We start from the raw sequence: 23,369 nt of genomic DNA on the forward strand, positions 1-23,369 counted from the left end.
AGCCGAGCGCCCCGCGCCCTCGGCCGCCCCCAGCCGCTCGCCCCCGCCGCGCCGCCGCCCTCGCCCCCGAGCTCGCCCTTGGCCCGCGGCGGCCCCGAAAGGGTGCGGGAGACGCGAAGCCGGAGGAGGAGGCGCAGCCGCTGCCCGAGCCGCAGCCGCAGCCGCAGCCGGAGCCCGAGCCGCGGGGCGGGCGCGAAGATGCACACGACCCAGAAGGACACGACGTACACCAAGATCTTCGTCGGGGGGCTGCCCTACCACACCACCGACGCCAGCCTGCGCAAGTACTTCGAGGTCTTCGGCGAGATCGAGGAGGCGGTGGTCATCACCGACCGGCAGACGGGCAAGTCCCGGGGCTATGGATTTGTAAGTTGCGTGGATGCGGGGGGGGAGGGGTGGGTGACAAAGAGCCCGGCGGGGAAACCGAGGACCGCAGGGGCGGGGAGAGACAGAGTGGCGCTTGGCCGAGGGTCGGAGTTTGGAGTGAGGGGCTCAGCAGGACCGAGCGAGGAACCCCGCGGGCGAGAGCAGTGTTGCCCCTTTGCTCCCAGCTGAACTGAAAGTTTGCGCGCGCCGGCGCCTGCCTCGCGGGGTTCCGAGCGGACCGAGAGCGCTGCGGTGCCGGGGGAAAGGCGGAGCAGGGGTGGAGGGAGAGCACTGTAAAGACTTGCTGGATTTGGGGGTGCGGGGGACTAGAAAAGAGGGGCCGCAGACCCTTGGAATTGCACTCCCAGGGTAGAGGCCGGTGGTTGAGAGCGCTGTTGCTTTGTAAAAATGCGTGTCTTCCCGGCGTTCCGGCTGGGGCAGGGAGGGGACACCCCAGGAGGTCTGGGGCTCTTCTTCTTATGTCACCCCCCCCCCTTTTTTAATTGCAAAGATGATCCTTTGGCTCTTTGCCGAACTGAAAGAGAGCATAGTAAGCTTCCTGGAGATTTAAGCGTGCAAATTCAGCTGCCGAGGAGCGGGTAGCGTAGGACAATAGCTATTGTCGTTGGGGAGTGTTTATGGGGTTGGGAACACCGGGCGGATGTGAAGCTGGTCTTTCTTTAGAGCAAACAGTGCCTCTCAAGCCGGGTAGGGACCTGGGGAATGGTCGGGGGAGGGGGGACCTAGAGGAGTTCTAAGACGAAATTCAGGCTTCCAGAGCTCTGCTAGGCCCTACCAGCACCCTTAGGACTTAGGGGGGTGGGGGTGGTATTTCTTTCTTTCCTCGTTTCTGTTTTCTTCTTATTCCTTTGGATCAAGGAGTAAGTTCCTGCCAAAAAAGAAAAAAAAAAAAAAAAGAAAGAAAGAAAGAAAGAAAAAAAAGTTTAAGAACCCCTTCAGTTTCATTAACACGAATGACTTCTTCCAGTGATTCTCAGTTTCCTTCAGGGGCTGATTTAGAGCTTTGTGTGTATGTCTATGTGTGTGTGTTGCTAAGGTCACCATGGCTGACCGGGCTGCTGCTGAAAGAGCCTGCAAGGATCCCAACCCCATCATTGATGGCAGGAAGGCCAACGTGAATCTGGCATACTTGGGAGCAAAACCAAGGATCATGCAACCAGGTGAGAAATGTTGCTTGAGTCCCTCCTTCCTCCACTAGAGACCCCCACTTCTGAATAGAATGAATCCCTGATTCAGAAGACACTGGTTCCCTGAGAATCTGTAGGTGTGTTTAGTGAAGTCAAACCATGGCTGGTTATTCTACCAAGGCAATAAAGATAGATGAGAGCTGTACACACTCCTTTGTGGACTTGAAATGTACCTATGGGCAAAAAACAGATCTGAGGGACAGTTTGTGCACACTCAGACTTGAGTTTGACTCCTCTGTTTCCTGTATACAGCCATAGTCCTCTGTCCCCATTTTCCGCTTTGTAGCCACTTGTAGATCATCCACACGTGGATGATACAGACCAAATTTGTCAACTCCAGCTGGTTATACTTACCTGCCTAGTGTTTTCTCTCCTTTTGCCACCAGCTGCCCTGTGTTCCGAGCAGGCAATCCAGCTTGAACACTGACCGAAGAGAGAAGCACAGGGTGGGGGTGGTGTCTGGATGGTAAATGTAATATAAAATTACAGAATATTAGCGATGAAAGAAATGGAGAGATTTCAGGTACTCTAGGGCCCGTCTGTTACAGATGAAGAAACTGATGCTTAAGACATGAGAAATGGTTTACTCCAAAGTCACATAGCTATTAGTCACCAAAAAGGAGCAGAATTTTGTCTATGTGAAATCGTGACCTTTGGGATTATTTTACAACACTGCCTATTGTATTAGCACATATAATTGTGAGTTGACTATAGAACAAATAAAATCTTTTGCTTCAGCACGCAACTTTAAGTTGTATGCTCTTCACTCTTAAGTCTTTCCACCTGAGATTTTGGAAAGAGGTGGACACTTCCATCCAAATAGATTTACTGGGAAACTAGGTTGTCACTAAAGGGAGTACATATGCAAATATCCATGAGCATTAAAAAACGTATTTGTCTAATACGGTGTGTGTGTGTGTACACTATCCAGAAAAGAAAGAAGAGTTTGTTTTTGTGAACTTTAATACTATAATCTATAAAATCCATAATCTTCCAAAGCATTGTCCAGAGCATTCCAGAATTTTCCAAATTAAGAAAAAGACTTTTTTAAAATAATGATTCAGAGTTGTAGGACTATTTGTGACATGTAACTTCATTATCAAGCCCTATTATTCTTGCTTTCTTTCCACAAGAACTTCTCACAGGTCTAATTTTCTAAGGTCTTATTCTGTGTCTGTCAACTAAACTTTGCAGATCATTTTTAGTTTCCACTTGTAGCCTGTTAAAATTTTTGTTTAGATCAATGATAATGTTAGTAAAATGACTTTTAAAAGTATATTTATAATATTTATTAAAATTCTCATTTAGATCAACGATAACATTAGTAAAATGGCTTTTAAAAACATATTTATTGTATTTTCTCTAAAGTATTAAAAGAATAATTACTTTTTCTAAGTGAAAAGGTGTATTTTATATGTAGCAGTAATAAATGCCTAATCGTGCACAAGCAGAAAATATGATATGTTTTATTGTTAGGTTTTGCCTTTGGTGTTCAACAGCTTCATCCAGCCCTTATACAGAGACCTTTTGGGTAAGTCAATTAATCAGACCCTCCTCTGATTCAATATGTCTACCACTTGTTAACTTGCCTCTTCATTATATCCAGTCAAGGCCATCATGTCACAGAATGTTCCTGGTTATACATATTTACATATGTTTGTGTATTTTTAATGCCGATAACATAAATGTTTTTAGATGAGTCAAGTTATCTGACCAAGTATGCAGCCTCCAAACAGACACATTTTTGAGCTTATGATTAACAAAACAAAACAAAATACCAGGTATGACTTGTGTACAAGACGATTGTGTCCCGACACCGTGACTGCTGTTCAACTTGACTCAATTGTATTTATCTCTTTCTAACCTGACAGGGCTCGTATACAGTTAAGCTAACTGATCAGAAGGATACCATGATAAGAGGTGGAATAGTTCTGTTTGGAGTTAAACTCTGTAACCAGTAGACTCAGACACACAAGCTCAGATGGTGATTAACGATGCATGGATGTTGGTGGTGTTGTTTTATTTTTCACAATAGTCAATAGACCTCCGTGTGCTTTATTTTATTTATTACAGTAATGAAGTGGTGTTGATAGCTAAACTGTGTGCTTTTTTACTTAATTGAAAAGAGCTGTAGTGAAAGTGTTTTCTTTTCCTCGGGGAAGGGGCTCTTTGTGTTTTGGGTTTTGGTGGTGGTGTTGATGGGTGTTGACTTTTGACTTTGCCATGGGAAGCAAAGGGCCTTTTATTTTCCTTGCTTTGAAGCTGTAGCCTGTGACTTCCATTTAACCGTATTTTTGTAGTGAGTGCTAAATGGTGTGATTTCCCTCTGTAAGAATACAGATTCATTGCTTGCATGTCCTAAGTTTCTGTTTTCCTGGGGAGTTTTTCTGGGAATGGGGTTCTTTCTTTGGCAATGTGTATCCACTTTTAGACCTTCTCATTTAAAGGATCAACGACTCTCATTAGATTTCACTAACAGTAGCCAGCGTTTTCAGTAGAGTAGCACTAACTTTCACCGTTCAGACCTGACTCAGGTAAATGGCTGGTGTCGATTTGTGTTCTGTGAGGTTTTTGATTACCAGCTCTCCTAATCCAAGCTCCCTCATTTCCCTTCCATTCAGACGTGATATGGATGGGAGAGCCCCAACCGCTTCAGTTTATTCTGAACACCTAGGGTCTGTTTCATCTGTATTCTACCTGATCAGCATGGCTGTAACTCTCATGCCGGAGATTTACACTCCCTTCTTAAATATTCTAACTGTTCGGAAGTGTTTCATCCTCAGCAGTCATTTCTTGTCTAGCTCAGCACCTAAACATCTACATGTGTGACCTGGAAGGTTGGACTCTGTCTACCTTATGTGTCTCCAAGACTAGATCCAAGAAAGTAATAATAATTTGACTGGGAAGAGTCAAGTTATATTTTCCATGAATCCCTTCTTTATAACCGTCCCTTTAATAGATCGGTACTTCACTCTTACTACCAACTCTTACTTTTTTTTAAACCATATTAGAGTCTTCTATCCAATAGATGACAAAGGGCCTTCATATTTCCTTTTTATTAATGCCCCATTCAAACCGTTCTGGCTACTGACAATGGTGGGTTGGTGGGTCCACATACTTCTGTGGATCCCCTCTCCTTGGTCTAGACTACATTTAAGGTAGGATTGGGGAGGGGAACAGACATCTTAAGGAGTGATGGTGAACTTAGGCATGATCTCACATTAATAATCTCCAAACGGTTGTTAGACAACTAAATCCATCAACTGGTCTTAGCATGTTTATTTTTCTCCGTGCTAGTCAGGAGTACAAAATAAGGAGATGGCACTTGAGTTTAGGAAGCAAGACTAACACCAACCAATTGGGAACTGTTCATTGCTAAATTACTCGGTATTAAGTACAAAAGGAATTCAGAATAGCAAGAAAATCAGAGAGTTGGAGGAGTTGGACAAGGCTTCGTGATGACTGGAGCTAGACTTGGACCACTGGGTATGTCCTGAACAGGTACTAGGAAGAAGGAACATGTCTGAAGGGTACAGGATGAGAGCATGAGCACAGAGGAGAAAAGACTCAGTGTGTGGAGAAAAGACTCAGTGCGTGGAGAAACCAGACTTTTTATGGAGTGTCCTGAGAGCTAGACATAAAACTGTGGACTGGTTGTGGTAGTCTGATAGCTTCTTGAGAAAGAAAGTAGCACAAGGGTAATAACAACCAGAATAAAATGTGTCATGTAGGAATTTCAAATCAAGCATGTTTTTAGTAGGAACTATTGGTTTTTCATCCCTTCCCATATGAGCTGTCTTTATAAAGGATGGTGATTATTACTGTTTGCATAAATTGTCTGAACTTGAGATTCTCATTAGAAATAGACAGCACTCCAGATAGACTAAGCAAGCCTTCTCTTTCTTTTTTAAGGGGTTCTTAACACAGCTCCAACTCCCAGAGTCTGTACCTAACAAATCACACCTGGTCATCCTAAATTCTATCTGAATGCCAAATGTTCTATTTTAGGCCTGGAAAGAAGCTTGAGAATTTTTAATCTTACTTGACTTGTTTGAAATTCTAGGAACTAAACTTTTTTTTTTATATATAGTCCTTAAATGGCCCCCAGATTACTTTGAACCTTTAAAGAGAAAATTTTAGCCTGAAGGAATTTCTGATGTAACACAGTGGGCAGATGTATAGAAATGTGTGGATTTGCTAAACAGTAGCTTATAAATATTTTATATTTGAAAGAAGCATTTTCTTATCAAAACCTTGGGGAGGAGAAACTTTGGATCTGTAGGTGAATTCCAGGCTAGTTCAGATCAGGTTGAAATACACTTAAACATTTACTCAGTACTCCTTTAAGTGCTAAGTTTTATGCTGGTTGTGTTAACACATTCTAGGTATTATACTGTCCACCAAGGAGGGCAGGAGGGACCATAACTAACAGGAATTCGACACCTGCAACATGCCTAGTACTGATAAACGATTTACATAAATTATATAATTTCATTATCAATAATTATTTGATGAAGGCACTGTTAGTGTCTTTTCCACGGATGAAAAAACTGAGATTCAGGGAGGTTAATTAACTTTCCACAGGGGCTACTACGTGATAGAGTCTGGTTCTAGGCTGGGAATCATGGTTTGCCTGACCTCAAAAGCCATGTTCTTTCCTCTGTGTCAAGCTGTAGCCAAAGAGACACCACTCCACTCTCTCCTGTAATCTCATAAGAAAACTGAGAAGCATCGAGAAAGCTGTCCATGTGGCTTCAGATGAGGCAGAGTGACATCAGGTGGGTGGGATCCAGGAAGTCTTCATGAAGGAGGTAGAAGCTGACCTAGATTTTAAAGGTCATGAGGGAGGATAGGGAACTTTTGCAGTGAGTATGTTCCTTATCGTAGGCTCTTCACACAGATAATTCTATTTAATACACAATAATTCAGGGTGAGAAATATTACGTTCATTTCAGTTATGAGAAATATGTGAGACTACAAGGTGAAGCAAATTCCCGAAGCTTTACACGTAGCGGTAGAGCTAGGCTGGATGGGACTGGGACTTCACCAGGTAGAGACAGAGTGAGGATTGGCAGCTCTGGCGGAGGGGTGTCACCAGCCAAGGTGAGGCTCTAGGAACGTGTGGCGTGTCCAGTCAACAGTGGTCCGGCTGACCCAGGTTCAAGGAAAGGTGGGAAGAAATACTGGGGAAAAAAGTCTTTTGGAGCCAGAAGTGTAAAAGGCCTGGCAGGCCAAAGTTTAAGAAATGGTGCACTTAGTTTGGTACAAGGTTAGGGACTTAGATTACTTTGTACCAGTGAATGAGATGAAGACTTGTCAGCATTTCTGTGATAGGTTGGAAGAGGAAACCCTTAAGGATGTCAAAAGTCATAGAGAGACATCAGAAGGGCCTTGAAGAGGTAGGAAGAAAAGGAAAACGTAGCAAATTTTCTTTGAAAATTGCCCAAGGTGTCTGTTTTGCTCTTGTGTTTTTATTACTGCTAGGATGTACAGTCTGTGATTCAGTGAGGGGAAGGATGCTGGTATCTGTCTAGTAGGAGGGAGATTCCCAAATTGCTGTAATGGGCTCTGGAGACTATTAAAGGAACTCCTAATACAGGAATTGCTTCCGCAGTGCCACCTCACCCTTAAGTCCAATACTGCCTCCCTTCCTGGACTGAGATATTTTCGTCTTTCCATGGGCTCCTGGGTCGTCCTTTCTCTGAGCCTTAAAATACTCTAGGGTTTCATTTGCCTTCCAGATGTCATCCTAACTCTTGCCAGACTTCATGTAGGTTTCTGATATTCCAAGGAACTTTATACTCTGATTGGCTGGCATTATCAAATGAAAACTATTAATGTAAAAAAAAAAAATACAGGGGCAAGAGTCCTGCAGGCAGCCCTGCTTAGCTATCATTTAAAGCATTCTTCAAACACACACACACACACACACACAGTTTTATCCTGCCTTTTTGTGGGCTAAACTTATTTTCAGTTACCACCTTTATTCAAAGATACAAGCCTAGCAGCCATCATATTGTCCTTGGAGCTTCGGGAGTTCAGGGGTTAATGTTTCAGTATCAGTGAGATTCATACTGGCTGGCCTTTGCAGCTGATAGATGTTTTACTTTGGCCTTATAAAGACATTTTACCCGCTGGAAACCCTTGTCGCATGACAGGATCAAAAATAGCCCGGCTGCAGCCCCTGCTGTCCGTCACCACATGCAAACTGGCATGACTGTAGGCTCTCTCAGCCGTGTCTGCACATCGTGGACACGGAGGCCTCCAGGGACAGTGTTTCATAAAGCCACACCTGTCGCTGTGAGTGAGCCAGTCACCTGACCCGCTGAGAAGTTCTGAGTGTGTGCATGACCACGCGTCTGGTTTCTGACAAGCAGTCAAGAACATCTCTAAGTGTCCTCAGAAACACTTGATGACGTCGTTTCTCCTGGCACTGGGAAAGATCTACAAGTCTAGTAAAATTGAGTGTATTTTTATCATTGGGGTCAAAGTTCACTACCCTCTGTGATAAATTCATCTTTTCCATGGATGTTCATTAATGAGTGATTTCAGTAAAACTCGGGAAAGGCGAAGCAAAATTTATGGTTTTGAAATCTAGACTTGAAGTTTTCTGTTTTGAGGTTTTAAAATTTGCAAGATTGTTCCTTGTGCTTGTACTTCTTGTAAGTTGCCTTTGGTAATAACCAGATAGCATCATAGTGTCATATTTTTAGAAATATAGGCGGTTTTGATGGAGATTATTCTAAAGAAGGATGAAAATAAGTCAGGTATTAATGGTAGCATTTTAAGTGGGCAGCTATGAATCGCAAGAGTGAGGATAGAGATGCATGTTTTTTTTTAATACCTCTTGTGATTTATTTTTTTAACAAAATTAACTTTTAAGTAAGGTCATTGGAATGTGTCTTGTATGTGACCTCTGAATGTATAATTTTGAAAGGTCCTCGATTTTGTTTCACTTTCTAGAACTTTTGTAGGAGAATACCTAGTAATAGAATTGATTTGTATAAAACATCTACCAGTAGGGAAGATTTAAAACAGATACGCTTAATAAATCTATTTCTGTTGAGTTAGAGGATAAAACAAGAGTTTAGTAGATACACACAAAAAAATGTTTCCTTAACCTTATTATTATGTAATCCTTTTGAGTTGATATTAATTTTAGAAATATTTAGTTGTGTTTCCCTATCCCTGCCTTTTCCCTCAACCTCATCATTTCCCCAAAACCCCTTCTGTCTGTCTTGCATAGAGATAAACAAGCTGGCTGACCTTCGGTTGCCTGATAGTCAAACAGGTTTGATTGACCCTTGTGTCCTTATGAATTTAATGGAGAGAAAGAAAGAAAGAAAGACAAGCGTGCTGCACATCTCTTTGGGAATCACTGCCATGAATGTTAATAGCATTTCTGTAGCTTCCCACAACAGCCTCTTGTGATAGAGTGAGCTGCACTACAGTTCGTTTGAGAAGTGTGATTCTGCTGTGTTTACCACACTTGTGAACTTTTAAACTCCTTTTTTTATTTTGTCGCCTGCTTCTTTTTTATTATTATTTTTAATAAGGGTGACTGAGGTTGCAGAGAGATTAATGTGTGCTGAGTCTGCATAGCAATTTCAAGTAGGGTTGCCATGATAATAAACAGGGATTTTCTTGAAATTTAGTTTTCAGAAACTGGCCAACACCCTTACGGAATTAAACGATAACGGCTTCCCTTCTGAGTCCTTTATTCACGGCGAAGAATTCTTCTATTTGCTAAACCATTTTTGGTGGACGAACCGATTACAAAATTTGTTGAAGTCTTCGTCAATTAAGCATTTATTAAATACCTCTTGTGTGCGAGGCCCTCATGAACTTTGATTTAGCTTTCCAAACTTCTTCTCGATGATATTTATTGGTTCTAAAAAGATCCTAAATAACAAATTCTGGCAGGGAGGGCATCCCATTTTCATTGTTGAACTCCTTCCGGGGCACTCCATGGTTTGGGCTACCGCCAGAGGACTTGCACAGATCGCTGGCAAGGAGATATTGTGGCAACCCTATGCTCATAATAACCACTAAATTTGAGTCTGTCTTATCTCTGAACGAGCCACGCTCCAGACAGGAGGCGACTCCTGCCTGACTCTGTTTTCCGTTTCTCAACAGGATACCTGCCCACTATGTCTATCCGCAGGCTTTCGTGCAGCCGGGGGTGGTCATCCCACACGTGCAGCCCACGGCGGCCGCCGCCTCCACCACACCTTACATCGACTACACCGGCGCCGCGTACGCACAGTACTCGGCCGCCGCGGCCGCCGCCGCCGCGGCCGCCGCCTACGAGCAGTACCCGTACGCCGCCTCCCCCGCCGCCGCGGGCTACGTCACCGCCGGGGGCTACGGCTACGCCGTGCAGCAGCCAATCACCGCCGCCGCGCCTGGGACCGCGGCCGCCGCCGCCGCCGCCGCCGCCGCGGCCGCCGCCTTCGGCCAGTACCAGCCCCAGCAGCTGCAGACGGACCGGATGCAATAGGCCAGCCCTCCGATCAAAGTCGAATTGTTTCTCTCTTTTCCCTCCCGATTCCCCAATTTTCAGTAGCTAATCAGAGCGTTAACGTTGACTTAACAGCTTTAAAAAAAAAAAAAAAGCTATGCTATTGTGAAGCAGAATTATTATTTTTAATACTCCGGTAGGGTTCTAGATGTGAAAGAGATGAGAGTGAGGGGGAGTGGGCGCAGTTTCGGAAATCAAACCCAAAGAGCCTGAGTAAATGAAAGGCCGCTACGAAATGCCGGCAGGAGTAACAATGGAACTTCACTTTTATAAATGGGATTTTTATTTTTGCTCTTTTTATAGTATCAGGGAAGCAAACTGCCTTTTACAAGTTAGAAAATGCTATTTGAATCCAGTTGAACCAGGGAATACAGAGTGAGCAATATGTAGCTTGAATTACATTTAAAAGCAGATTTAAAAAAAAAAAATGGTGAAAGCACTGATTGTCATTTTTCGCAGTCACTATGGCCTGGAGAACTTTTTGAGGTAAGAAGGTAGTGTTCTTACTCTTTGAAAAATGGGCATCGAACAATCAATCTAGGAGCGTGGCAGTGGGTGAAACAGTGGACAGGCACCAAAGCTATTTTCTCATCTACGCAGTGGATGAGTGGGACTGTGAAACAAGTGATGTGGAAATGAATGGGTGCAACAGCTGTACAGACAATCAATAACACACACAGTTCTGGAAAGAACACATCACTTGTGCTTGTGTGATGAGCTTGTCACATTCTAATCCCTCTCCCCATCCTGTTTCAATTTTGGGAAACTTGTATCTGCTGGTGTCAGCAATTCTGATTCTGAAATAGGATCAGGCTTTTCCTACAACAGCCTTCTCTTTCTATTTATTGTGTCGACTCGTGGCTTATGATTAAAGGCAGGCAAAGTTTGCAGACTCTAAACCCTTAAGAACTGTCTTAAGGACATTTATTTTTTGTTCCCTTTTTAAATAATTTTACACTTTTTAGTATCTATTTCAGAGTCATATTTAAGACTATTTATTAGTGAATACAGTACAAGAGACAACAAGGTTACTGAGATTACAATTCTTCAAAGGTTAATGATAATGTGGTTTATACTGTGCCTTAATAGTAATGCTATTTAAGATATTTATTTTTAAGTTTTACTATGCTGCACTCTAAAGAAAGGAACTTTAGATGTGACACTGTAAAATTATGTATTCATCTCATGGCATAAATTATTTAGTAGGTCTAGATGTAGCATATTAAATATTAACCTATTCAACTAAAGATGTTGACTTGGATTTATTTAAATTCATATGTGCACTGTATAAGAGAGTACTCTTACATTAACACATTTTAGTTTATTTTAGGCTTTAGGTTTTTTTAAACAGGATCTATTGCTAGTTTCACGCTTCCTTCTCTGATTTTTGCTCGTGTAATTCTCATTTATGGGTACTTCATTAGTTTAACACCCTTCTTACGTAGTTTATGTAGTTTTCTAAATGCTGCTTTACATTTTTCTTCTGAAACTGCAATACTTGCAATTTTTATTCTAAAACTAAATTGAATACTATTTTACACTGTATTGGATTTTTATACTTGAACAATTTCATACAAGGGAAGACAGGTTAGCATTTTTATGGACTTTCTCCATTATCACTGGATTTAAGTATTCCCATACTAGACAGTATTATGTAATGTAGACATGACTCTCCTGTGCAAATTATTTATTCATTGTGTATATTGCTTTATAACATTTCAAATCTTCTAATCTATTCACTTGTATTAAATATAATTTTTAAAAACTTCTGTTGCACTGCTTGTTTCTGGTTTTATCATAAAGGTGGAATGAGTTTTCCCTTTAACCAGAATTAATGGCCATAATTTATAGGTAACATTTTCAGTGAGCAGAAAGCTCCCCAGATGCCCCGTTTTTATACCTTTTAAGTAAATTTCATTAACTCAGTATCTGCCTTATGCTTAGTGAATGATAGAGGTCTTCCTCCAACAGTGAGCCTTAAAGGACTATTCATGGATAACTGGTTACCAGAAGATGGCTTGGAAGAAGTGGGCTGTAGAGGGGCACAGTCGGTTGGAAGCTGGAGTAACACAGTGAAACTGAGGTTTGGCAAACCTCACAGGTAAACTTAACAGGTAAACTGAGGTTTGGTGCTAACCTCTACCGTGTTCTAGCTATATGCATGGGACACATTGCTTTTTGTAATCCACTTTTAGGGTGAGGTTTTTATTGATTTCTCACCTATAATATTGGGACGGTAATATCTAATCTTATCCTAGTTATTTAAATGGTAAATAAAATAAAGTATACCAACTACTTGGCACAGAGTCAAGTGTATAGTAAACTCTAGATAAATGATTCCTGCTAGTAGTTATAATGCTGTATAGCAAAATCTAACCAAAGAGGAAATCACCTATTAGTATGTTTCCATTTTTAAATTTCGGTCCATGATTATGTGGCAATATCTAATAAGGTGTGTATTAGAACATCAAATGAATATGTCATATTGATTGTCAAAGTGTATATGGTAAATTAATTATGGAATGTGTTGTCTGTTGCTCCTTTGGTCTTAATATTGCCCAAACCCACGGTATAATTTCTTCTACTGAATTCCAAGAGTTTTTAAAAATTACAAGTAGCAGAAAGTTATAACAGATTGCATCACATTTTCTACCTTATGACAGCTATCATCCTATTTAGAGCCATCACATTCTCCAACTTTAACTGCCTTTAATTTTCCAAAGATAAATAGATACCACCTTATCCCTAGGGAGAGATATTATTGTGCCCCGAGGTTTTATCTTGGATCAGTAAAATAATTTCTAAGCTACTTAATTCAGTCATTGCAGCAATGATTATTTTATTCCGGAAGACGTGTTCTACATTCAATGTTTCGGATTTATGAAAGGTCACTTTTGTCCTCCATAAGTCATATATTGATTGCTGAGCTTTAAAATGAAACATTATTTGATTTATCGATTAAAAATAGGTCAGACGGTTCTGGGAAAAGCTTGTCAAAAATAGCCATCCTCAGGGAAGCCAAAAGTCCACCTAACCCTGACTATGCCTTTCTTGGAGGTATTTGCTGATCTTATACCAATATCAATATGAGCAGTTAGAGCAAGATTTTTACTTTATAAAACTAAAACTGTATTTCTAAAAGTAAATAAATAAAAGTTCTTAATACCTACTAAAGAGGAGAGAGTAGCCATGATACTGTGTCTACACTGGTCACGAGGCTAGTCGTATTGGTAGAGTTGGAGAAAGCAATGGTCTGAGATGCAAAGAGCTGGCCAGAGTCCTGGTTTCTTTACTTACCAGCAGGGTAAGCCCTCTAAACTGGTAACGTGGGAGTTGATAGAACCCAACCTAATGGCACTGTTTCCCTTTCAGATTGTACTGATCAAATGAGTTACCTGATCCAAGAGCATTTTAGGAATTCTGAACTATTGGCAAATGAAAATTACATGGTGGGAAAATACAGAATATTAATTTGAAAACTGACCTCAGTTGTCTTGTATGAAAGGACCCTTCCAAAAGAGGACAAAATTATCTCACGATGTTATCTTTATTCTGTCCCAAGTCACAGCTAAACTAGCTGTACAGCCAGAGTGGCACAGAAGTAACAGTGAAAGATGGAAAGATTGCCCAGATAGCAGAAGGAAGGGGAGATGAGAAGATGATGGAATATATTTCTCTCACAGGGGAAATATATTTAGCTCTTTCCTCACTCCCATCAAATATTGTTCTTCTTAATTCCCTCTGAGGCTTGAAAGTGTTCATTAAGATGACAGCCTAAGGTTTGGAGGGGCAGTGGTGAAGAGGAACCAAAAAATAAATTCATGCATTTTCATACTTGTGTCCTCGCTTCTCCTTCAAGAGTTCCAGACTGTTTCCATGGAAATTCTAACTTGGTTTTGCTCAAGTACTTCATATAGAAGAGGTTTCATTTTGGGTAGTTGTTCTGAGTGGAATTTTAGAAGTTCAATAATGATTTTTAGCTAAGTCATTTACATTCCAGGCTTTGAAATCCTGATCATAAATCAAAATGAGAAAGGAATCAGGTAATACATGGATAAGCACTTTAAAATTTTTATTTTATGTTTTTGGGAGGGTGAGAGGTAATTAAGTTTATTTATTTATTTGTTTGGTTTTTTTTTGAATGGAGGTACTGGGGATTGAACCCAGGACCTCGTGCATGTTAAGCATGCACTCTACCACTAAGCTATACCCTCCCTGAACTTTAAAAAATTTTGATAAGGAAAAGGATTTTTAGCTTTGCTCTCATAAATTAGTTCTGTCTTGAAAACTGTACAGTGTTTAGTCATTCTTGACCAACTTCTTCAGAGAGAGTCTATAAAGCGCCCTTCTCTCCACTCACTTGTCTCCTGGACGATGAATGCCATTGCTTTTTTAAATCCAAGATGCTACCACTAAGCTATTAATGTATTTTAAGTGAGTTGGAGAATGTGCCATGTTTTCCAGTTTTCCCCTATTAGAGGTAATTCTGATTATATCGTAACAGGGGGTGAGTAGCAATCATTATTTCATTTCATTTAATAGCTCAGATAATGTGTTCATAAGAGGGCAAGTATCTCAGGCTGACTTCCAAAATGAGCACTAAATACAAAAACATAATTTTGCCAAGTAGAGAAGTTGGGTTTTAGCTCTATTTTTAAACTGTGTTCATCTGACAGTCCCAGCCAGGTATGAACTTGTTGACTTTCTGAAAACGCTGACTCTTTGCTGTGCCACCAGTGCTGTGGGTGCCTCTGTGAGGTAGAGATGGAGAAGGTGCCTTTGGAGAGTCTTAGAGCATGTATGCACTTCCATTCTACATTTGCTTATGTACGTTTTGAAATTTGAGAACATAGTGATGTGAAAAAGAAGTAGAAGAAAATAATGAAGAAGTGAAAAAAGCACTGAGGTCTAAAGCATCCCATGAACATCGGTGAAAGGCAGGGAGATGAAGGAGTGGGAGTTGCATGGACCAGATCATGTGAGTTGAGGGTTTGCCACGAAGGGAGCTACGTAAGGAAGAGAGGGAGAGGTGGCTTGCAGGGTGGCAGGAGACTTCATCTGAGGACGAGGAGCGGGGGATCATTTAAAGGACACTTACTAAGCTCAGGGGTAGAGCACATGCCTAGCACGCCTGATGTCCTGGTTTCGATCCCCGGTACCTCCATTCAAAATAAATAAACCTAATTATTACCCCCCCCTCCAAAATAAAATAAAGGACACTAATGAGATACCTAATTTTCTAGTTAAATAAAAAAAAAACAATTAGGGCAACAGCTGAATTTTTGAACTGTGCTTGCATAGATTTACACATTTTTAAAAAAAGGAGTATATTCTTTGTAACTGGAAACTTTCAGAAACAGACAATTATGGTGCCTCTAGTAGGATTTGGTAGAGCTTCATCGTGGCTCTGGAGTCTAGGGATAGGGAACAGTGGCATTCTATTATCTATTGTCACCTTCCATTTTAAGCAGACAAGAGCATCAGAAGAAAGAGTGAGGAATATTAAAGAAAAGGTATTTACCTTGCTAACCAGCATACTTTCCTCCAGCATGTGACAAGGTCATTTGTGGCTGAGAAAGGTGGGCCCTTAGCATCGGTATTTGCACATGCTATGCTGCTTCTGTCTCGATGCTGGTCACTTCTCTTGGTGGACCTTCGGAGAGACAACAGGAAGTTAGCAAAGGGATACAAGGAAGAGGCCTGCACCACTAAACACATGCTGTGTACCAGGTACTTGTATTTACTCCTCATTAAACATAAGGTAGGAAATGGTATCCCCAATGGGCGATGAGTAACCTGCCCCAAGTCATCAAGTCAGCATGGTGCAGAACCAGGATGTCAAGGTCGGGTGGCCTGAAACCACATCCTGGGTGCCCACCACCTCACCCAGCTGCTTCCTGACTCTGTTGTTTCTAGTGAACCCTAAGCACTTTCCCTGGGTTCCTTAGACAGAGCCACTGGTTCCTGGTCCTCCATATCCTATGACACACAAGCATGTGACCACTGAGTTAGTGGAGGTAAAATTCCTGCATATAGGTATGAATTCCTGGGAAGAGTGGGGGTAGAAGATTCCAGGGGGCTGAGGAAGTGTTGCCCTGAGCAAACTTGCTTCATTCCCAATTACAGTTGAATCCACTCTTTTTTTTTAAACCTTTGGCCTGACATCTAATTGTTCTTTCTGTACCTGCTTATCAGTGGGAACCATATTTAAAAAAATATACCTAATGCCAATTTTCCACATGATGCCTACCTCATCAATAATATTTTTAAAACACTCCATATAGAGAACAAACTAGTGGTTACCAGTGAGGAGAGGCAATGGGGGAAGGACAACATTGGAGGAGGGGTTTAAGAGGTATGAAACTACTGTATATAAAATACATAAGCTGCAAGGGTATCTTGCACAGCCCAGGGAACACAGCCAATATTTTATAATAACTATAAATGGAGAATGATCTTTAAAAATCATGGATCACTGTGTTGTATACATGAAACATATAATATGTAAATCAACTATACCTCAATTAGAAAAATAAGTAAATAAAATAAAAACACTCCATGTGCTCATCAGCGACCATGTTCAGCAACATGCTTGGCATAAACCAGTGTCTGATGGAAAGATAATACACGGGGGCTGTGTGACTGGCCAAATGGGAAGTTGAAGCAAGTGTCTGAAGTCCCAGGATGAATCAATGGGGGATTTTAAGTACAAAATCTTACCTCACAGAGTCTTTGTTTGGTGCTTTCCCTGCAGCTCTGGCTGTCACTTTCAAAGAGTCATTCTGTGTCATAGATCTTTATCAGAAAACGAATACTGGTAATAGTCAACATCAAACTGAACACTTTTTATTACCATCATTCACATTTTTACTTTAAACGTCCAGATTTTTGGCTACCATTTACTGGGCATCCACTTATGCCAGGCAGTGCATACATTATCTTTTTTCTCTTTTTTCCTTTTTAAAAATTGAAGTATGGTTACTGTACAATATTATATAGGTTACAGGTGTCCAGTATAATAATTCACAATTTTTAAAGATTATATGCCTTTTATAATTATTACCAAATATTGGCTGTATTTCCCATGTTGTACAATATATCCTTGTAGCTTATTTTATACCTAGTAGTTTGTACCTCGTACTCCCCTAGCCCCTCCCCACTTCCCTCTCCCCACTAACTGCTAGTTTGTTCTGTGAGCCTGCTTCTTTTATGTTATATTCACTATTTTGTTGTATTTTTTCGATTCCACATATAAGTACATTATACAGTATTTGTTTTTCTCTATCTGACTTATTTCACTTAGATAATACCCTCCAAGTCCATCCATGTTGCTGCAGATGGCAAGATTTCATTCTTTTTTATGGCTGAGTAATATTCTGTTGTGTATGTATACCACATCATCTTTATCCATTCACCTGTTGATGGACACTTAGGTTGCTCCCATATCTTGGCGACTGTCTGTATACATTATCTTCAGTCTTCACAGCCTCACTCTAGGCTTGGCATTATTATCTTCATTTGACATAGAGGTTAATGTAATTTGCCTAAAATCATAACTGAAGCTGATAGAGCTGTGAGCTGAAACCCAAGTCTGGATGATGCCAAAGACTACCACTAGATTATTTGAAATCTCTTTCTGTGTCACTAGGAATTGTCTCAGGAACTCTTAAGGGATGTTTAATACACATGCCTTCAGTTCTATGGACTCTGGGGTCAAAACCAAATCCAAGGACCCTGAAGCAAGTTATTTGTATGATTAAAACCCTTTAAAAGTATAAAGATATATATAAAGACAGCATAGCACAAATGCCTCAGTGCTCATTTTCTTAATTTAATTTCTTTCGTCAACATTTGTTTAGTCATAGGACTAAGGATTAGAATGGCTATGTGGTCATCCCGATCTCCAGCCACCTGTGCTTTGGGGGGAAGGGTATTATACTGTGATTTATTATTATAAACAGCTGTAAAATTAAATAAGCATATTTGTCAAAGAATGTCGGATAATTATAGACTTTTAATAAACATTGCCAATTTTAATAATAACAACATTGGATTTAAATATAGAACATAGCTATTAAAGGTGTTCAAGTCTGATAGTTCAAGTCATCTGCCATTAATAGCTTGACTGCCCCAGTGACAACTAAGAGGAACTTAAGGAGACGAGGCAAACCTGGAGAAGAAAAATGCCGGAAACAGGAGCCCTAGCAGCTTGGGGACGGCTGAGTGAGAGGAAGGCACAGGGTCCTCACTTGCAGAGAATCTGAGGAGTGAGACTGACTGGTAAAAGAAGTCATCATACTTGCCCCTTAAAGCACGCATGTGGAATGGCTTTATGTCCTGGGCATACCAGGAATCTTGATTAATTCACACTTCCACAACAGCTGCATTTCTTATCATCTTTGGCATATTTCTTCAGATTGCACAAAGCCTCTTATCTTGCAAACATTCTCTCTCGGGTCTGCTGTCTCTTTCAGCTGCTTAGAAGCCACATCCCTTAAATCTCCCAGCTGTCTTTCTTACCTTTCAGCCCTGGCTTCCTTTATCTGTATGTTTTTTTTTAAATCTTTCCCAGCTGCCACTTTTGGCACAGTGGTTGTCTCCCAGTCCTCACAGAATGAGACATTTCAGCACGCTGATGTGGGGAGGGAAGAGAACCATTATAACAATGCCTTTGCAAAATTAGCCCTGAAATCTATCAAAAAAAAATTCATCTCCGCGTTCATACAACCTGTGCTCCATGAAGCAACCCTCGCATTTCTGAAAGGAGGAGACACTGAAGAGGCTTGCACAAAGAAATGCCAAAGAGAACCACAGGGCACTTAATTGTCCGAAACAGGAGATTTCTCCCCTTTCAAATGCAGATTCTCTGCAGCAGCAGCTTTACCGAGTTTACATAATACCCTCTCAATTGGATAAAATGTTAACTGGCATCCCCGCTGTATACACAAAGGTAAATGCTGCAAGCTGGTGACAAATCTCATTTTGTATTGGAAACTAGTTGGTTTCACTTGCCTGCTGGAGTTGATGCTAAGCTTCTGTAATCAATGTGATTGCCACACCTCAGGGTTAATTCTTTTAAGATAATTTTAAGTTCTGTGAGGTTACCAGATTTTCTTACCATGATGGATTCTGAGTGATGAAGAGAAACAATATAATCTTAGTTTGAGGAGATTAAAAATATATATATGTAATAAGGGCTTGAGGACCTCTGAAAAACGAAAGGAAAACTTTTGGGGATGCCACACTGCTAGGCACAGATAAGAGGGTCTGGCTTGGCAATTGTTATTCATTCATTCCCACTCAAGAAATCCTCCAAAATTACAGAGGTCCTGAGTAATGCCCTGGTTCTCTTTGGGGTTGGCCAGTATTGTTCTCTTCTATATTAACCTAGGAAATTTGAGCAAATTTGTCAAACTATCATTGTGTTGCTAGTATGCTATTAAGAGTATAATTCCAAAGGATGGTATCAACCAATATTGAAGGTAAATCTCTTGATTGTATAGAAATCCATAGCCACTATGCTTGGAATAAACGGGAACGAACTTTTTATATAGTTAATTAAGTCCAGGTTCTTAGGATAAGGGGAAAATCAACAAGCAGGGTTCATCCAAGCTGGATTTACTCATTTTGATTGTCTGCTCAATCAGATCATTTGCCATATCTGAATGTATTCTGTAAAAACCCGCACTGATTATAATCTGCCAGGAAGAACAGTTGAACACACACATACATCTCCACGTTACAAAGGGAAAACTCTTTCTAGCTATTGCTAATTAGATAACAGTTTGGATCCTGATAGAAATAGGTTGTGCTGGAAGGGTGGAAGCTCTGTAACTCTAAACGATGAATTGGTGTCATATTTGAGGTCCTGCAATTCCAAACATCATCAGCTCAGCATTTCATAGTCCTGGGGCGGACGAGAGATACAGCCAGTGGATTCTACAAGTTATAATTTAAAAACAAAAGATGCATATAAGCATGAAAGATACAATTATTTTTCATTTCCAGAGTCATTCTTACTCTTTTTTTGTTGTTGTTCTAACAGTGTTCCATTTTCCTTTCTTGTTACAATGGTATCAACACTAAAATTTAATCTCTATTGAGCATTACTGGGCATTTCCTATGTATAAGACATATTAAATATACTACATTTTTCTGGAGTTTTGCTTCTATGTGATAGTCAATGGATGGCAGTTAACATTCCCTGGACGTTATTAATTTTTATGAGCTCGTTGAATAAGTGACTTTTTTAAAACCTCTGATAGAATCAACCAGGAGTAACTAGAATGGTGGGAACCAGTTTCTTAAAATTAAAATTTTCACTGTTTTATAAATCAGTTATCTTTCTTTTAATTATTCCAGGGGAATTATTTGCAGTGGTAACCATAAAATTTTAATCATTTTCATGATTTTGTTTATGTCGAATTAGATATACCTAGTATATGTTTATAGATTCTTTAGACACAGAGGAGATGTCAGTTAACGCAGACATGAATCTAAGCATAAAAGCTATTAAAGGACTATGGGACCATGCAAATGCATCAAAGAATGATGCAAAGTATTCTTTAAGGGTGGGAAAATTTAAATAAAGTGTACCATAGTGTGAAGAATCATACATTTGAACACAGAGAGGTATCAAAGTATTTAACTGTTCCAGTGTCCATTGTGGTATAACAGACCACCCCCAAACCTAGGGGTGTAAAATCAAAAGCAGTAATTTTTCATATTTGCTGTCCTGTGGGTCTGAAATTCAGAAAGGGCACAGTGGGGACAGCCCTTCTCTGCTGTATATTGTCTGTTCTAGACTCAGCAAACATGGTTAGAATGGCCAAGGTGGCTGGAATGCATGGTGGTCCAGACAGCTGGGCTCTGGAGGATCGCTTCAAAGACGGTAGATGTATGGCAGTCCCAAGGCTGCCTGACTTCCTAGACAACAGCTCAGAACTCCAGTGAACAAGGGAGGAGCTGCGTGACCTCTCCTGGCCAAGCCTGAGAAGTTATGTAGCATCACTTGTGCCACAGTCTGTGGATTCCAAGTGAGTCACTAAGGCCAACCTAGACTCAGTGGCGGAGGACTTAGACCTCACCTCTTGATGGGAGGAATGAGAACTATTTGGCGCCACCTTTAAAATTGCTGTATTAGTAAAGTTTTTTCAATAAATTCATTTACCTTTAATGCCTTTTTTCATCCTAATATCTAAAAGGGCTGGAGCCTACAACCAGGGGAAGCCGGTAGCCAGGACAATTGGAAGAGCACTGGACTGGGAGGTCAAGGGCTGCAAGTTCAATCCATGCCCCACCAGTGGTCACCATCATGTGTTGGGCAAGTCCCTTTACTTCTTTGTCTTCAGTTTCTTTATCTTTAAAGAGTTTAGCCCAAGGAAGCTCAGGAGTTCCTTTCTTCCAGTTATAATAACCCTGTGATTTTAGTTCAAGTCCCTCCTTCTGTGCTCCTAACAGGGCGGCTCTTAAAGCATGTATGAAGCAAAGATAGGAAAAATAATTAAAAAGCATTCCTTTGGTAACTGCTTGATCTTACAATAAATCTTCTAGCACTCTGCATGCTTCAGTGCACTTTTATGTGTATTAAAATGCCTACACTAAGAGAAGAAAGACATGAGAAAGAGCTTGATGAGAAGGTATTTTGGTGCAAATAGGTTATAATTAAGATTCTGGGTCCAGAGAGAGCTTGCTGGTCAACTTGAGAGAAACCTAGTTATGATGTCTGTCTGGAGTGATGACAGCAGTGGCCAATGTCCCTCCCCTCCCCTTTCTCTAGTCACTCAGCCAGGGAAAAGACGCTCTTCCTCAGAGAGGTAGCTTGAATGACCGCCACCCTCATGTTGCCTTGGGCAAGTATGTACGTAGACCACCGGAGGGGACATCTGTGCCTGCTGGAGTGAGGCTGAAAAGCTGTGTCACATTTGTCTGGGGCAACAGGGTCCTTGCCTAACAGTGAGATCCATCAATAATCCATGGCCCTGTGGAGAAAGAGCTCTATTAATAAGAAATGTTGCTGTTTGTAGAAGACAGAGCCAATGGTGCCCTCGTTCCAGGGAAACAGAATCTGCTCCGAGTGACGCAGAACTCTCTGAACTTTCCAGTGACACCACCAGATAGCTTAGAGCAGAGGCAATTTTAGAAGATGCATACAGCATCCCACGGTCCTTTCTGCCAACTTAATTTGTTAGGGTCAAATTCTGGTCAAACCATGTTTGACCTATTTGTCAATTGTACTCCAGTAGAAAGGAAGAGAAAGAAAGAAAAAGAAAGAAGGGAGGAAGGAAAGAGGGAAGGAAGAAACCTGCTCAGAGGTTTGCTTGTTTGTTTGTCTCTAAGACGGGTCAAGGGCACTGAGTTATTCTGGGGCCTTTGGCTTTATATCAGGTCACTGATATTTAGTATAAAAATGTCATCCGCCTGGTTCTAAGTCCAATATGGTAGCCTGAAAATCAATAGAATTCCCAAATCTATTTTTCATTCCATTTAGAGCTCATAATCTTCTAGATCTGTCTAGTTCTTCTTTATGGTAACCTTTAATTATTAATCCTTCCTTACTTTTAGTTTCTAATTTAAGAGTGCATTAATAGATTGCTCACTAGGGAGTTTGCCAAAATCATGGCAGGACAAGGTCATTAGCGCATGAAGGCACGGAGCTCAGACTTGGAGGTAGACGGATCTGGGACTGAGACTGGGCTCCACCACCTGCCAGCTGAGTGACCTTAGGCAAGTTACACAGCCTCTCGAAGTCTCTATTTCCTTCTCTGTAAGAGGGGGCTGATGCCTCAGAAAGTTCAAGAGTGTAAAGTGTGGGCACTCAATAAAGGCTAGATATTTTCATTGTTTTTCTTTTTTTTTAAAAAGTTTAACATTTTTTATCGAGTTATAGTCATTTTACAATGTTGTGTCAAATTCCAGTGTAGAGCACAATTTTTCAGTTATACATGAGCATACATGCATTCATTGACACATTCTCTTTCGCTGTGAGCCACCACAAGATCCTGTATGTATTTCCCTGTGCAACACGGTACAATCTTGTTTATCTATTCTACATTTTGAAATCCCAGTCTATCCTTTCCCACCCTGCAACCCCCGGCAACCACAAGTTTGTATTCTATGTCTATGAGTCTATTTCTGTTTTGTATTTATGGTTTTGTTTTGGTTTTTTTTTTTTTTTTTTTTGGATTCCACATATGAGCGACCTCATATGGTATTTTTCTTTCTCTTCTGGCTTACTTCACTTAGAATGACATTCTCCAGGAACATCCATGTTG

The 23,369-nt window shown here is 40.8% G+C and overlaps 1 protein-coding gene and 1 non-coding gene across 2 annotated transcripts; one reads left to right on the forward strand and one right to left on the reverse strand.

Annotated features, from left to right (window-relative positions):
* Window positions 1–76: 76 nt before the first annotated feature.
* RBM24 (RNA binding motif protein 24) lies at window positions 77–11,826 on the forward strand. The gene is made up of 4 exons (XM_064476227.1): window positions 77–366; window positions 1,424–1,547; window positions 3,051–3,105; window positions 9,711–11,826. Exons 1-4 carry the CDS (start codon window positions 199–201, stop codon window positions 10,072–10,074), a joined length of 711 nt encoding a protein of 236 aa, XP_064332297.1. The 5' UTR covers window positions 77–198; the 3' UTR covers window positions 10,075–11,826.
* A 2,411-nt stretch (window positions 11,827–14,237) lies between these two features.
* On the reverse strand, window positions 14,238–14,310 carry TRNAV-AAC (transfer RNA valine (anticodon AAC)). The gene has a single exon. It is a non-coding gene; the product is annotated as a tRNA-Val (tRNA).
* Between the last annotated feature and the right edge of the window lie 9,059 nt (window positions 14,311–23,369).

Source organism: Camelus dromedarius, chromosome 19, assembly GCF_036321535.1.
Source record: "Camelus dromedarius isolate mCamDro1 chromosome 19, mCamDro1.pat, whole genome shotgun sequence".
Lineage (NCBI taxonomy): Eukaryota > Metazoa > Chordata > Mammalia > Artiodactyla > Camelidae > Camelus > Camelus dromedarius.

Bases quoted from the DNA above. Each gene is read 5' to 3' on its own strand.
- RBM24 (XM_064476227.1), top strand. From the start codon at position 199: ATGCACACGACCCAGAAGGACACGACGTACACCAAGATCTTCGTCGGG. The intron at 367-1,423 runs GTAAGTTGCGTG...TGTGTTGCTAAG, and splicing joins AGTCCCGGGGCTATGGATTT to GTCACCATGGCTGACCGGGC. The intron at 1,548-3,050 runs GTGAGAAATGTT...TTTTATTGTTAG, and splicing joins ACCAAGGATCATGCAACCAG to GTTTTGCCTTTGGTGTTCAA.